Source organism: Danio rerio, chromosome 23 (genome assembly GCF_049306965.1).
Source record: "Danio rerio strain Tuebingen ecotype United States chromosome 23, GRCz12tu, whole genome shotgun sequence".
Lineage (NCBI taxonomy): Eukaryota > Metazoa > Chordata > Actinopteri > Cypriniformes > Danionidae > Danio > Danio rerio.
This window is the reverse complement of record NC_133198.1, coordinates 44,727,210-44,745,000: the sequence shown is the minus strand read 5'-3', so window position 1 is coordinate 44,745,000 and position 17,791 is coordinate 44,727,210. Positions and strand designations below refer to the sequence as shown.

At 35.6% G+C, this 17,791-nt stretch overlaps 1 protein-coding gene across 4 annotated transcripts in view; it reads left to right on the top strand.

The window, feature by feature from the left end:
* Nucleotides 1–17,791, top strand: part of scube3 (signal peptide, CUB domain, EGF-like 3) — a 315,447-nt gene that overhangs the window by 214,727 nt on the left and 82,929 nt on the right. For 2 of the 4 annotated variants that reach the window (XM_073937885.1, XM_021469709.3), the window contains exon 7: nt 6,799–6,849. In XM_073937885.1, the coding sequence (XP_073793986.1) occupies nt 6,799–6,849 (51 nt within the window). 4 annotated transcript variants of the gene reach the window in all.

The window sequence follows — 17,791 nt, the reverse complement described above, 5'->3', positions numbered from 1 at the left end:
CAGATGCTCACATCTGGCTGGTACGCAGCATCCTCCGGCATCATATTGTTTCAAATGTTTGTTTCATAAGCAGTTCAGGGCCTGTTGGTCAAACAGACTTTGTTTACTGCTAGTTTGGTGACCTGCACTAAAATGGTTGTTCTTCTCCATTTTCTTCTCCATCAAAACCGTCTTGTGGAAATGCAGTTATTTTTGTTTTAACCCTCTCAAGGCAGGCGTTGCAGATTTGCAACAGTTAAAAATTAACTACCTTATTACTCCAGATACATATTTTATGAGTTTTTTTTTTAACTCAGAAGTACCACTGCAGGACTTGGTTGTCCATTAGCAACAAACAGTTTCCCCACTTGCTCACCAGATGACACAAAAGACAAAAACTGTTTCTTGGAGTACCACATGACAAAAGTGACTTGAAAACGTGACCTACTCAATGAGGATTTGAGATATTGGATTTGGATCCCATATTGTTTTTGTTGTTGTTCTGCCACAAAAAAGCAATTTGTTACATTGTTTTGTCATATCATATTCAGTCGTTAGTGTCTAATTCTCATACTAGGCCAATGTTGCAAATCTACAACATCCCAGAACACCTTGCATGAGAAGGTCTCTCTATAAAAAAAAGTCAGGATTCTATTGAACTACCCCATATGATCATTTTCCCCAAATATCAGATTTTTTTCTGTTTCTAAAACTTAATTTGAGCCTGAGAGGGTTAAAATGACAGGAGAAATAACGGTATTTAAAGGGAAAACTTTATTTATTTTTATTTATTTATTTATTTATTTATTTATTTATTTATTTATTTATTTATTTATTTATTTATTTAATTATTATTTATTTATTTATTTATTTATTTTTGTTTTTATTTATTTATTTTTTTTTATTATTATTGATTGTTTGTTTGTTTATTTTTGTGAGGCACAGTCTTTGTTTCTCTGTCTGCTAGACTCAGTCACCCTGTGATTTTTCTTTTTTTTTCTTTTTTAAATATTTCTCAAATGATGTTTGTAGCAGAGCAAGGAAATTTCCTAGAAATTTTTTTCTTCTGTATCTTGTAAACCATTTAAGGTCAATACTATTATCCCCCTTAAACAATATTTTTATTTTGAAGCACTTTTTGAATTAGCAACATTCTCAGAGAAGATTTTTCAACACTAATTTTCGACATGATTAAATCATAACTCGTCATTATGACCTTTTATAATTGTTTCATGAATTTGAGTCCAGACACTCGCTCTGTCTTGTCCTGTATGTGGTTTTCAGCTAGAGATTTCTCGGGTCGAGCACTCGTTTTCTGTCCTTGTGTGTTTCTGTATGCGCGCCGTCGTGGCTTGATGCGGGCGCACTGGGTCTGTGCATGCTTGGGACGCTCGCTCTGTACTCGTGTTTGTGTTTTGTTCTATCTGCATCGCTCTGTTTCATTCTCAGCGTCTCAGTCTTGTTGGTTTTGGTTTCGGTTGGCGCTGAGATGAAACATGCGCGTTGCATATGTGTAAGTGCACGGTGAGTGTTTTCATTCATCATGCACTCGTGTCTCGCGTTCAGTCTTCTGTTGGTGTTGTGTTTAGCACGGGGTGTAGGTTTACTTGCACCGCGCTTGTGTTGTCATATGAACACGCGGTTATTGAGCTCCTTCATTGGCTGTGTGTTTTAGTCTCCTTTTATGTGAGCACATGGCTTGTGTTGTCTCTGTGTTAGAGGTGTGAACCTATACTGGTCTCACGGTTCGGTTACGATTATCATGCCTTTGATTCGGTTCAATTTGATATCTCGGTGCATCATGGTGCATTGATGATGCTTTTCATATACAGTGTTATATTTTAGAGGGGAGGCTATAACAAGCTGTCTGTATAAACACACAGACACACAGCACCACACTGTCTCTCATTCAAACACATACACAAACATAGACAGCAACAAACAAACACACACACACACACACACACACACTTAAGCCCTCGCAACAGGGAGAGCTCGAGCTGAGCGGAGCAGAAAAACGAAAAAACTTTAAAAAAAGAAGCACTTTTCCGACGGTCCCTTACTGAGAGCTCCTCTCAGCGCGAGCTCTCTTGGCTAAACACATATTGCGAGGGCTTTAACGGAGCAGTGCTCGTAATGTCGAGTGAAAAAAAAGAAAGACAGCTGTGAAACATAACCAGCTTTGTCTTTTTGTAGTAAACACACTTTAGATCTTTTTTTGAGTTAATGCCGTCTAACACTGAATGGGTGTTAGGAATATCGAAAACAAAACCAACTTAACCACGCTCATTTCTGGCGCCCCCCCTGGATATACAGCACCCTTAGCATTTGCCTATGGTGCCTATGCCACGGGCCGGCCCTGAGTTGGCTGAGTGTTGTAAATACTCGCGCTCACCTCCCTCGCGACAGAGCGCATAGGAGATAAATGACATCAGTACATAATAACCGGTTATGATTATTACTGAACCGATACTGAATTGTCTGCGTCTGCATCGCCGTGCACCGAAGAAACAATTAATTTTGACACCCCTACTTTGTGTAATGTGCTCTCCCATCTATTGTCTTGTCCCACCCTCCTTGTTAACCCATTATTAGTTTATCATGTCCACCTGTTTGTTAACTACTTTAATTCTGCTTATATTCTCCTCATGTCTGCTGTCCTGTGCCAGTTCGTCATCGTTTCTCTCCTTGTTCTGTCGTGTGTTCCAGCCCTTATCTCTACCACCCTGCCCTGTCAAGTTTGTTTGCTTGTTTATTTGTTTTGCTAGTGTTTTCCCCCTCGGGTTAGTTTATTTTACTGTTTTGCCTTTTATTTTATTTTGTAAATAAAACCCATTTTCCCTGCAATTGAGTCCTCGCTCCTTTTCCCCACCAACTTACCGTAACAGTTTTGACAGGCCCCGTTCACACTAATATGTTTTAGTTTTAACACAGTGTTTTAAAATGAAAACGATCCGCGTCCACACTGGTTTCACCTAGCGTTTCTGCACACCTCTATGTCTACACTACCCCACTGAAAACGCACATCATGTGACCACACACACACACACACACACATTGGCATGCACTGCAGCAATAAGAGCTGTACATGTCTTGACTCTTCATCAAGCGTCTGCCGTTGGATCTCATCTCACTATATATGTTAAACGTGATATGTAATTCCTCTTTGTTGTCTCTAACGACATATTTCACGACTTTGGTGTTTTGAATCCATTACTTGTTCTCAGGTAACGTGTTCTATCTGAGTGCAAAGATAAGTTAATATATTAATCAGTGTAAAGCGTACACTGATTCTGCACATTTGACTGATTGCTTGCCTTATTTTTCTATATTGTATAAACCTATTTTATGTTATACTTTTTTTAATGGCCGTTATTGATTATTAAACTGACATTCAGCAAAAGAGAGTGTATGTTTTGTATTTTCAATGAAAATGAAAGGAGGCAGTAATGTTATAGGCTCTGTTTTGTTTTAAATATGCATACAGTGAAGATGGCGCTCATGTAAATATGCAGCCACACGATGCCTCAACTTTTTTGGTGTCTGATAAGTTAATATCCAAATAAAAATGGGCAGTTGCTCCTATCATGTTTTCATTTTATTGTTAAGAAAGTGAAACAATGTAGCCAGGGGGGATGTGGATGAGGTTATAAAGTAAACTGTTCCCTTTGAAGATTTACCCGACGCATCCTCGGGAGATTGTTTTCCATATCAAACTTGCGAAGTCTGAACATACAAGGAAAGGATGCAAGACTAAATTTTGTTTAGGCTATTAATATTGAGGAAAAAGCCCCAAACAGATAGGCGAATGTCTGCACGGATGGCATAACCGTAGCAAAATGTACGTGTTTTAAAACTAAAACGTATTAGTGTAAACAAGTATTCTCTTATTCTCTTTTGAACTAAAATATGTTTTGCTGCGTGATTAAAGCATTCTGCTAAACCAGAGATGCCCAAACTAGGGCCCGTTGGCCAAAGTTAGCCCATGATAACCGTGAATGCCTTCAACAGAGACCGTCGCTAATTTAACATAACTGTATTGTATGTTTATATGTTTAATTGATGCACTACAAAAAAGCAAAGCAAAATTAAATGTTTCAATTAAACTTTGTGAATTAATTGGATTTTTTTAAAGAAAGAAAAACTAAAAGAGAAAAACTAATTATTACAAGTGCCTCCATAACTTTGGGCTGTAATTCTGGCTTGAAATTTGGAGCATCTGTACTTAATGAGTATTAATTGATTTAAATGTGAATGAAAGTATCAACACTTTTACTGAAGAATGCAGCTGCACAAAATAAAAAGTATATATTTACGACACAATAATAATGGCCTAATCATGTTGATGACAGATTTATGACAAGTTATGTTGTCTTGCTAGTCAAGTTGCATAGCAAAGACACCACACACTGTCATCTTTGCATTTTAAATGGAAACTTAGTAAATGACACTTGCCGTAAGCATGCACTCATATTTATGAAATGTGTAATTGCATGATTATAAAGGTGTCATGACAGTATAATAAACACCGCCATCATTGAAAGTGTTTCCAACTGTTGCTTCTCATGATGAAAACTTTGTTATAAGTGTTCACATTTATATACTGGAAGACAGCACCTAGGAAGGAAGTGATTTTTGGCAGTTTGTGTAGAGTTTAAGTGTGATCTCACAGCTCAGGTAAGTGATTGAATTCAGGGAGGATGTTTGGCAGATTATCTCCTTCACTCCTGCTCGTTTCCAGAGTTTACAGTCAAATGTGTGTGTGTCTGCAGTCAAACTCACACTCACTAACATCCGCGTTCACTGCTGTTGTCCTGTCCGTGCATGTAGAGACTAACACTGAAACCTGTGACTTGACTTCCATGCTATTTTCCTAAAAGTGGAGGTCAATGATTACATGTTTACAGCTTTCATTTTTGGGTTCAACAGAAGACAGAAACCTTTAAATGTTTGGAACCAATTGAGCCTGAGTAAATCTTAATTTTTCAGTGAACTACCGCTTTGTTTACTTCACTATATTGCAATTAAATCCTAATCATGATAAAACGATATATCCTTGGAGAAACTTCCGAATATATATTTTTCCAAATTTTTATAGAGGAGGCTGAGTAGAATTTTCTAAAATCGACCTATAGCGACACCCATGCTTCAAACCATGCACAGAAATAGTGGACACCCTTATATGGTTACCAATATGCCAACCTAGTGGTGATGTTTAGTACTGCACCCAAACTAAATCTTGCAACTTTTTTTTATTAAGATATTAAATTTGGAATATAATTAGTTCTTTGAATTTTTTTGTTATTATTTGAGATGTCAACTTCAAATTTGGAATATAATTTGGAAATTTCTAAAATCAACCTAGCAATGCCTGTGCTTCAAATCATGCACAGAAATATTGAACGCCCTTATATGGTCACCAGTTTACCAACTCGGTGGTGATGTTTGGTACTGCACCCAAACTAAATCGTTCAAGCTTTTTTATTTGAGCTATCAAATTTGGAATATAAGTAATTGTTAAGATTTTTTTATTATTATTTGAGATCTCAACTTCTTATTTGCAATATAATTAGTACTTTGAATTTTTTATTTTATTTTATTTAGATAGAAACTTCATAATTTGGATTTTTCTAAGATTGACCTAGCAACACCCATGCTTCAAACCATGTACAGAAATAGTGGACGCCCTTATATGTCACCGATGTACCAACCTGGTGGTAATGATTGGTACTGCACCCAAACTAAATCTCTCAACCTTTTTTATTTTAGATATCAAATTTGGAATATAATTAATTATTTAAATTTTATTAGTTTTATTTTTATTATTTGAGATATCAACTTCAGATTTAGAATATAATTAGTTCTTTGGATTATTATTTTTTATTATTATTTGATATTTTAACTTCAAATTTGAATTATAATTTGGAATATTGTCAAATCGACCTAGCGTCACCCATGCTTCAAACTGCACAGTGATAGTGGACGCCCTTTTATGGACACCAATCTGCCAACCTGGTGGTGATGTTTAGTACTGCACAAAAACTAAATATTTTAACCTTTTTATTATTATTATTATTATTATTATTATTATTTTTTTTTTTTATTATCATTATTAAGATATAAAATTTGAAATATAATTAGTACTTTGGATTTATTATTTTTTTAAGGTATTACCTTCAAATTTGGATTATAATTAGTTCTTTGGGTTTTGTTATATTTTATTATTTGAGATATCCATTTAAAATTTTGAGTAAAATTGGTTCTTTTGATTTTTTTATTTTATTTTATTTGTATTTTATATTTCATCTTCAAATTTGCAATATAATTAGGATTTTTTTTAAATCAACCTTGCAACGCCCATGCTTCAAATTATGCATGGAAATAGTGGACATCCTTATATGGTCACCAACCTGGTGAAGTAGCTACCAGTTTATAACATTCTTCAAAATATATATTTGCGTTCAACAGAAGAAAGAAACAAGTGAATTAAGACTCCCTCAAAAATCCTTTATTTATGTATTTATTTATTTATTTATTTACTGAAAACAAGACTTACGTAGTTTTCTCTCTAAGAGATGTATCTTAATTTATGAATGCTCAGATATTTGTACCAAAAACAAAGCCACTTTTTATAATCTATTTTGTCGTATAAATTCCTCTTGGTGCCTTAAAAAGGGTCTGTTTGAGCAGAAAGGCAAACTAAAATATAAATCTGACTGCACAGGCTGTTTTTTTTTTACACCTTTAAACTTTTTTTTAAACTCTTTTTTCAAATTCAAGACTAAGCCGTGTTTTTGTAATGTGTGTGTGTGTGTGCAGAGGAAAGGAGTGCCCAACATCAGCCACTGCAGCCACAGCTGTTACCCAATGGTAAATATGTCCATTTCTCTAGCTTGATTCCTATTGGCTCCTGCTTTGCTCAGTGGGCGTAGTTTTGCTGGAGCTCTTGCTAACCTTCACTGCAGCAGTTTCTGGCCTTCTGGCTCCATTCTTGCAGTTTTACTGGCTCTTCCTCTTGCATTGTCTGAATGAAAAACTGAGCTTGAAATGAAAATCAGAATGAAAATCTGGCTTGCCTCCTGCTAATGAATATCTGCTCATTTTCTAATCAGAAAGCATGTCTAACGAGGGATTAACAACCTAATTAGTTACCTAATTATCTTTATGATGAAGGCAAAATGAGTTGCTTGCTCTTACTTTCCGAGTTCCTCTGGAGAGCTTTGTCTGGTACATATTTATCTGTTGATCGATTGATTGACTGATTTTATTTGTTCATTCATTTATTGATTTGTAATTTCAGTATTTGTTTTAAGTATTTTTAAAGCTTTTTGTCTTATAAACATCTACAGAATATAACCAGCATTAATAGAATTGTCTTAAATACACTTTTAAAATATTTGTTTCCAGAGTTTTCCCAGTAAATATTAAATAAATGCATTTATTTATTGATTTTTGTTCTGTTCAAGTATTTTTTTAAGCTTTTTGTCTTCTAAATATCTACAAAATATATCCACCATTGTTATAATTTCATTTGTTTTCTTAAATAAACTTTATAATTATTTTAAAAAAGAGTTTTTCTAGAGTTGTGTCCAGTAAATATGGAATTATATAATAACAACATATTACTTACTTACACCCAGGGCCATTTTATATCTAAGTTCATATTTTGGGCGCACCATGTTGGTGTTTTGTAACAACTAGTTTTTACAAGGTGGATCGCTAGCCCAACGCTCAACCCCCCAACCTGGAGGACCAGGACATACACACATACAATACGGACGATTTAGCTTACCCAATTCCCCTATAGTGGATTTCTTTGTACTGTGGGGGACACCGGAGCACCCGGAGGAAACCCACGCCAACACGGAGAGAACATGCAAACTCCACACAGAAATGCCAACTGACCCAGCCAAGGCTCAAACCAGCGACCTTGCTGTGAGGTGACAGTGCTAACCACTGAGCCATCATGCCGCCCTATAAAAGCATATTAACACATATTAATTTATTGTGTTTTTGTAATGTTTGAACATTTTAAAAAATGTTGCGGAGAATATTTTTATTATTATATTTGTACATAAAACTATTTTAATTAATTGTATTATTGTTATAATATTTATAATATTTATTGTGTTTCTGTAAATCAATGCTATTTATTTTAACATATATTTTTAAATGAATATTTGTAGATATAGAATAGAACAAAATAAAAATGTTATTTATTAATTTTTATGGTAAATCTGATTGCAGCAATATTTGGTAAGTCTTTATATTTAGGAGATTAAATTTACATTTTAGTTTATTTTTTATGTCCATTTTTAATAAAATATATGTTTTAAATGAATGCAAACTGATTAAAAATATATTACTATTTTAAATATTTATTTTCTTTTATGGTTATGAGCTTTCTGCAAAGATTTATTCAGTAAATGTTTTGTAGTATTTTATTTATTTGTCATTCTTTTGTGAAAGTGTAAGCGTATTAGGTATTCTCTTAATTAAAAAAAATTGTTCATGGTAAATTTGATAACGGTATTTTTCTTTAGACAGTATATATACATATATATATATATAGTTGAAGTCTGATTTATTAGTCCTGCTGTTTATTTTTCCCCCAATTTCTGTTTAACGGAGAGAAGATTCTTTTCAACACATTTCTGATCATAATAGTTTTAATAACTCATCTCTAATAACTGATTTATTTTATCTTTGCCATGATGACAGTAAACAATATTTTATTAGATATTTTTCAAGACACTTCTATACAGCTTAAAGTGACATTTAAAGGCTTAACTAGGTTAATTAGGTTAACTAGGCAGGTTAGGGTAATTAGGCAAGTTATTATATAATGATGGTTTGTTCTGTAGATTATCGAGAAAAAATATAACTTAAAGGGGCTAATAGTTTTGTCCATAAAATGTTGTTTAAAAAATTAAAAACTGCTTTTATTCTAGCCGAAATAAAACAAATAAGACTTTCTCCAGTAGAAAAAATATTATCAGACATACTGTGAAAATTTCCTTGCTCTGTTAAACATCATTTGAAAAATATTTTAAAAAGAAAAAAAAAAATTGAAAGGGGCTAATAATTCTGACTTCAACTGTATATATTATTTAAAGATTTATGTTTTAAGGTTTATGTCTTATAAATATATACAAAATATAACCACCATAATTATAATTTAATTTGTTTTCTTAAATACGCTTTTTCATTATTTTAAAGTGTTTTTCCAGAATTTTGTCCAGTAAATATGGAATTATTCATTCATTCGTTTTCTTTTCGGCATAGTCTCTTTATTAATCTGGGGTCGCCACCGCGGAATGAACCGCCAACTTCTCCAGCATATGTTTCCATCTCTGGGAAACATCCATACACACTCATTCACACTCATACACTACGGACAATTTAGCTTACCCAATTCACCTGTACCGCATGTCTTTGGACTTGTGGGGGAAACCGGAGCACCCGGAGGAAACCCACGGGAACGCAGGGAGAACATGCAAACTCCACATAGAAATGCCAACTGACCCAGCCGAGGCTCAAACCAGCGACCTTCTTGCTGTGAAGCTGCAGCACTATCTACTGCGCCACCACTTCGCCAATATGGAATTTATTCAATATAATAATAACAACAATTTATTGTTTTTGTTGTAACGTTGGAACATTTAAAAAAAAAAAATCTTTCTACAATGCTTTGTTGGGTGGATATTCATATTATTTTATTTGTATATGAAAACATTTTCTTTATTTTATAATCAGTTTTTTGCAAAGAATTTAATCAATATTTGTATATTGTTATGAGGAAAAGGACAAAAAAATGTTATTTATAAATTTTATGGTAAATCTGATTACAGCAATATTTTGTAAATTTTTATCTACCGATTAGTTTATCTTTGTCTATTTTTTTTATAAACGATATATTTTAAATGAATACAAATTGAATATACATATTATTTATTGTAAATATAATTTTTTTATTGTTATTATAAGTTTTTCTGCAAAGATTTATTCAGTAACAGTAAATGTTTGTAGTATTTTATTTATTTGTCATTTTTTGTGAATTAATTTATTAATAAAAAAAAGTCTGATTACAGTCATTTTCTTTAGACCTTTATTATTATTATTATTATTATTATTATTATTATTATTATTATTATTATTTTATTTTTAATGTCAATATTTTTGTAAATGAAGTAAAATATTATATATATGTATATTTATGGTTGCACGGTGGCGCAGTGGGTAGCTATTTCAAGCCTTGGCTGGGTCAGTTGGCATTTCTGTGTGGAGTTCTCCCCATATTGGTGTGGGTTTCCTTCAGGTGCTCCGGTTTCCCCCACAGTCCCAACACATGCGCTATAGGTGAGTTGGGTAAACTGAATAGTCAATTGTATATGTGTGTATGGGTGTTTCCCAGTGATAGGTTGCAGCTGGAAGGGCATCCGCTGCGTGAAACATATGCTGGATAAGTTGGCGGTTCATTCCGCTGTGGCGACCCCTGATTAATAAAGGAACTAAGCCGAAAATAAAATGAAAGAACCTATATTTAGATAATTATATATATATATTTAATAATAAATAATATCCATATATAGTTTTTGTTTTTTACTTTAAATTACTTTAAAAAAAGTAAGATTATATTTAATATTTATGCTTAAAATGTTATATAATTAGAATAAAAATGTGTTTATTTATTTATTTAATTTATTTTATTTTTACAGTGCAGTTGAACTTGCTGTAACACATCACCATATTTCATTCTTCAAAGTGCCTCATCACTCACTGAAGAAGTTTGAATAGCTCCGGCTTTTGAGCTCCTGAAGGAGACTGATCTCTTCTGGCTCTCGATCTGCATGTTGGCCGTGGGTGAGAACCACAACCCGTTTATCCATCCTCAAATAAGCACAAGCCCAAGCAATGTGTTGTCCCAATACCAAACTCTCACCTCGCTTTATTCCTCTTTCTGTGGGCTCATGCTATTTAATCGCATTGTTTGCTTTTACCGTGAAGCGGGTTTAATGGGCACCGGTGGGTTTAGAGAGCGACCTGTGCCAGCAGCTGTCATATTTACCAAATAGCTTCACCTCTGGCGGCTTGTTCTCCACTCGTTCCAGTCCTTTACTAAATTACTCTGCCAACAATCGCTATTCCTGAGCGCCAACTGGATGCTTTTTATTTATTTTTTTGGAGAAGGTTGAAATGGCCAATTTCCTTAAAGGAGACCTATTATGCCCCCTTTTACAAGATGGAAAATAAGTCTCTGAAGTTTCTAGAGTGTGTATGTGAAGTTTCAGCTCTAAACAACCCTTAAGTATTTGTATAACTCTTTAAAACTGACCCTTTTTGATCCAGACTGTGCTGTGTTGGTGTCTGTCGCTTTAAATTCAAATAAGACATTTTAAAAGAGGGCGGGGCTAAAATGCCTGTGCGTCAGCATAGTGGCGGATTCGAAAACAAGACTAACGTTAACTGTGGTAAAACAGATAATGTCTAAAGAAGTGTCTCAGAAGGCAGTCTATGGAGACTACAGTCAGGGCTCATACTGTTCTGGAAAACCTGGAAATGTGATGGGGGGGAAGGGGGGGTGGAAGTGAAGTATATTCCAGGCCTGAAAAAGTTTTGGAAAAATAAATAAAATGTTTTTTTAACGTTTTTATTGTTTTTGAACTTTCGGAATTTCATTGTATTATAAAAATTAGGACATAATGATACAGTAATTAATAGGCTGTTTTCTTATGAAGTAATGTTTTTGAAGGAAAAGGTATTTTTCGAGTGGTTGATCATGATATATTCAATTCAATTCAGCTTTATTTGTATAGCGCTTTTACAATGTTGATTGTGTCAAAGCAGCTTCACATAAATGGTCATAGTAACTGGAACAGTGTAGTTCAGTTTTTAGTGTTTAAGTTCAGTTCAGTTTAGCTCAGTTCAGTGTGATTTAATCATTACTGAGAGTTCAAACACTGAAGAGCAAATTAATCGATGCGCAGCTCTACCAATCCTGAACCATGCGAGCCAGTGGCGACAGCGGAGAGGGAAAAAAAACTTCACCTGATGGGAGTGAAGAAAAAAAACCTTGAGAGAACCAGACTCAGTTGGGCACGACCATTTTAATTTCTCCGCTGGCTATTGACGTGAATAAGACTGTTGGTAAATATGATGATGGTTTATGCTAGTTTCTTGTGAAATTATGATATTGAAGGTGAAGGTATTTTTCGAGTGGTTGATCATGATATATTGATGTGAAAAAAGAGACTGTTGGTAAATATGATGATGGTTTATGCTAGTTTCTTGAGAAAATAATGTTATTGAAGGTAAAGGTATTTTTCGAGTGGTTGATCATGATATATTGACGTGAAAAAGAGACTGTTGGTAAATATGATGGTTTATGCTAGTTTCTTGTGAAATTATGTTATTGAAGGTAAAGATATTTTTTATATGATCGATCATCATGATATATTGAAATGAAAAAGAGACAGTTGGCGAACAGACTGGCTGCTTAGATCATCGACACAATATAACAAATGTATATTCTTTAATGTTTTGGCATCGAAATTTCATTGCGTTAACGTAAGTATACTATTTTCTTGTGAAATTGTTTTTGAAGGTGAGAGTAAATGTTTCTTGTGTGGTTAGTTATATGGGTGGAGGTGAAGGTAAGATTCGTTTGTTTTAATCTTCGAGTAATTGTCAAATGGTATTTTTTTATTTGTTTTTTTTTGTTTAGCTGTCAAACTTTTATTGTATTGATGTACACTTGACAAATGATAATAGTTGATGCACTGTTTTTTTTCTGTGGAGTAATGTTTGAAGTGTGAAGATAGTTATTGTGTGATTAATAATGGATACTGAAATGAGAGTGGCGAGCTAATTGCGCATTGTGATTGACTTTGGGATAGAGGGGTGGAGTGAGAGGATTGTGTCACACACTGTGGAAGGCTTTGTGCCGAAACATCTGTATCTTTTATTCACCCGTAGAATGTAAGAGATAGAAAAAATAAAAACAGTACGAAGCAATTACTTCAGTGCGAATCCTTAACTTTTTTGAAAAATAAATAAACCCAAAGTATTATGGAAAAGTGATGGAAATTTGTTTAAGAAATACCTGTGTACTTGAATACAGTCGTCCCTCGATATGGCACGGTTCACCTTTCGCGGCCTCACAGCTTCGCGGTTTTCTTTAGTGCAGTTTTAAATGCTGCTTTCTTACAGCACATGGTGTTCTGCATTCTGATTAGCTGTTGACCATTGTCAATCAATCTGCTTCGTGTCTCCTGTACAGTACAGAATCTGTTCAGCTCGCGAAGTTAACATAAATCTTTGAAAAAGGGCTGTAACTGTCTGCAGCAAGACCATCGTAAAAGGGGTCGCACACCAGATACGATGCGCCATGCAGCACCATGCATTTAAGAATTGTAAACATGGGTTTATATCAGGGTACACACATCAGCGCCTTAAGTCAGTGGCTGTTTGCGGTGCCCAGCTACGACTCAGGACACTGTTTATATTACTGCCACGCCACAGAGCGCCATCTGAATAGTTTGAATAACATGCGAATGTGTGCATCCGCTGTGTGTTACTTCTAACTGTCATGTGTGTGCGACCCCCTTAAGGATGGAGTCTGCTTTAGCTTTGTGAATCAGTGACTGCAGGATAAAGAACTTTACGCCGGATGGCAACATTATTCGCACTAAAGCTAAAAAGCTTCATGATCCTTTTGCTGACAACGATGAATGTTTACGCCTGACGACAGGTTTTGATCTTTGGTTTCATTCTATAATACTGGACTTATTTTTCTACGAAAGTTTGAACTTTAGGAGTGTTTAATCGAGAGAGAAAAGTGTAAAAATGTTAATGCCTGTCTGAGAAAAGTATATAAAGTGTGTAGTGAGGGCTTTTACACCCTTAAAACATCTATAATAATTGTATTAAATAAAGCTAACTACTTCGGATTTCACCTATTGAGATATTATTTTATTGAAAACACAAGCAAACAATTCTCGAAAATGTTTATATATATACTTTCTATTTTACATTTTATACTATTATTATTCGACATGGTGGCTCAGTGGTTAGCACTGTGGCCTCACACAAAGAAGGCTGGGTCAGTTGGCATTTCTGTGTGGAGTTTGCATGTTCTCCCCGTGTTGGCATGAGTTTACTCCGGGGCTCTAGTTTCCCCAGTCCAAACACATGCACTATAGGTGAATAGAAGAAACTAAATTGGCCGTAGTGTGTGTGTGTGTGTGTGTGTGTGTGTGTGCGTGCGTGCGTGCGTCGGTGTGTTTCCCCATACTGCGTTGTGGCTGGAAAGAAATATGCTGCATAAAACACAGGCTGGAATAGTTGGAGGTTCAATCCACTGTGGCAACCCCTGATAAATTATCAGTTGTTAGCAAAAAGATGAATGATAGAGTATTATTAAAATTCCATAAAAAAAGAAGTTAGTTATTAGCATATTGAATGTTATTAAATTATAATTCAGATTATTTTTAATAATTAGTAATTAGCATATTTTATTAGCCAATTATTGAGTCTATTTATATGCTTTTCTAAATGTGTTCGTTTTATTTCTTTGAATTAAATAATTCTTTATAATTATTTATCCACTCATTTTGTTTTCAGCTTAGTCCCTTTATTAATCAGGGGTTGCCACAGGGAAATGAGCTGCCAAGTTATCCAGCATATGTTTTACACAGTGAATGCCCTTCCAGCCACAACCCAGCACTGGAAAACACCCATATACAGTCATTCACACACATACTATACAGCCAATTTTAGTTTACGCAATTCACCTGTACCACATGTCTTTGGATTGTGGAAGAAACCGGAGCACCCGGAGGAAACCGACCCCAACACGGGGAGAACATGCAAACTCATGCTGTGAGGTGACAGTGCTAACCACTGCGCCACTGTGCTGCCTTTTTTATATTCATTTCAGTAATATTAATAAATAGTATGACAATGTTTATAGATATCTTGCTTTGTTTACTAAACACAATATATATATATATATATATATATATATATATATATATTTTTTTTTTTTTTTTTTTGTTTCCTATGCTCCCAAAATCATTCCGCATAAATAGCAAAAAATATACGCAAATTCTGTCTGGACACAGTCATACAATAAATACTGTTTTAATTTAAACCTGTAACTAGACATGGGACGATAACCGTTTTTAAGGTATACCGCGGTTTGGAAATGTCAAAGTTTTAAAACCACCAAAATTTTCCTAAGGTATGAGTAAGATTTTTTATTTACATTTTTTTTTAGGACAACAGTATCTCTATCAGAAAAGATCTCCAAAAATGCTCTTTTGAATTGTAAAGAAATCTGTGTTTTTTAAACAAATAAAGACAGCAGAAGTCAATAATTAATCTGAATGATTTATCCTGACATGTTTACTGCTCCAAAATATTTTTTAAATAAATATATTGTGTTCAAAAGGGAAAAAAAGTTTTAGTTTTTTTACCCCGACAGTTAAAAAAAGAATATATTTTATTAATATATTTTAGAGCAGTAAGCACAATGCCATGAAACCGTCATATTTTTATCCAAGGATATCATACCGGCAGAATCTTATACCGACCCATGCCTACCTGTAACTATTTCAGGTTGTTTTTACTTTACCAAAATTCATTTTTACATTCAGTTTGAGAATGTTTGGATGTTTAAATAAGAAGACTTTGGTCAAATACAAGTGAAAAGACATTTACAATAAGCACATGCTAAATAGTCTTTAAATACTCTTTAATATCTGTATGTTTTGATGGAAGTTTTAGTTTTCAGGTGAGCTGACAGTACTCTGGGGAAAACATGAGATGATTAAATAGCGCTGAATCAGGTGCAATCTCAGGTTTCTGCTCTTTCTGCCTGAGTTTTGCTTTGAGCTGATTTGACATCTACAGTCAGCCTTCTGGTTATGAGATAATGAAGGAGTTTCATCAGGTTTGAAGGAGAGCTGTGAGTCTGTGTGTAATTCTGGACCGTTTTGCTATTAAATATATAGTTCACTCAAAAATCTTTTCCTCATCTTTCCAAACCTGTTTGAATTTCTTTCTTCTGCTGAAAACAAAAGAAGATATTTTGAAGAATGTTGTGGAAAAATAAAAACAGCAGTTGACATCCATTTTAGTTTGTACTCAATGGCTGTGTTTCCCCATTCTTAAGAATATCTTGTTTTGTGTTCAACAGAATATATAAATACTAGAGAGCATTTGATTGGTCAGAAGATTTGATGAGAAACGGAAGTGAGGTGACGTCAAAAACAAATTAAGCAGACGTGACAAACTATAGGTTTAGTTTATATCTTCTAAATGTGACACTACTAGGGGCCCTATCATACTGCCGGCGCAAAAAGGCGCAAGAGGTGCGATTTGTTGCTATTTTCAGACCAGCGCAACTCCTAAGGGTGCTTTCACACTTGGTTCAATTGCCTGGACTGAACCCAAGTTCAATTGTTCCCCCTTGCCACCTTGTCGGTTGGTTTGTGTTTATACCGTCTTTTTTCCTTCTGAACTGGTACGCTTGCATCATTGAGCTGCTGTTTTGTGTACATCTGTTGCTAGATGACGGACATTAGAGATCTGCGCGGGACTACATTTTGGATCCCGCTCCCGCCCGCACCCGCCAGGTTTTAGCCCGAACCCGACCGCTCCCGCTTATATTAAGAGTTTATTGTCCCGCTGCCCGACCCGCCCCGTTTTCTGGCCGCCGCGCCCGATCCCGCTAAAGATCCCCCAGCTATACAGTCCAGACAGCCAAGCTGTCTGTATAAACAGACACACACACACACAGACAAATCTCTCTCTCTCATACATGCGCGTGCGCACTAACACACACACAAGCACCAAGCAGACACACAGGCGTTTGCTGTTATATCAACTCAAAGGCTTGTAATACCATGTATCAAGTACCAATGTAATACCAAAAAGTTTTATATAAAGGTATATAAATACTGAGTAGCGCCAGCTCCGGGCCGCAGCGCACATTACTCTCGGGCAGATTCCGGCGCGGATGCAGCAGCGTCGGCTCGCTTACGGCCGCCGCATCTGACCCAATTGATTCGGGCGGGAATCGGGCAGTGAGTCCACAAGCATCCGGAGTCCGGCAGCCGGAGCCGGGCTGAGTGGTAAGTCTCCGGCAGGCGAGAATCTAGCCGGAACTGGCCCGAGTATATTTTGCTATCTGGGAAAGCTCTCTCTCTCTCATTCGCGCGCGCGAACTAACATACACACACACAAGCACCAAGCACACACACAGGCAAAGCTCGCTCGCTCTCTCTCTCTCTCTCTCTGTCTCTCTCTCTCTCTCTCCCTCTCTCTCTCTCTCTCTCTCTCTCTCTCTCCCTCTCATTCGCATAGCAATATCCGCGATATTGCTAGACAGCCCGCTCCAGTCCCAAATTAAACCCGTTACCGACCGCTCCCACGATTTATTCGGAAATTTATTCCCGCGCCGCAGAAATCTGGTCGGGTCCTGCGGCGCCCGCGGGACAGCCGCGGGAATGCAGACCTCTAACGAACATGAAAGCAAAGCGCCAAAATGGAAAGACGTCCGAACATCGTGGTCGTTCTGTTTTACTGTATCTTTTGGTTTTGGACATGCAGAGAGTGACTCGTGTCCCTCTGCCGCAAAAATATTATAAACATTCAGAACATCACGCGATGTCTACAGAAGCTGTTTTTGGAGGAGACAAGCAGACATTAGCCCCTTTCACACAGTGATACCAGTAAATATCCGAAACATTTCCGGAACGACTTTAACGGTATATTCAAAAAAGCTTTGTTCACACAGACGAGGATGTTA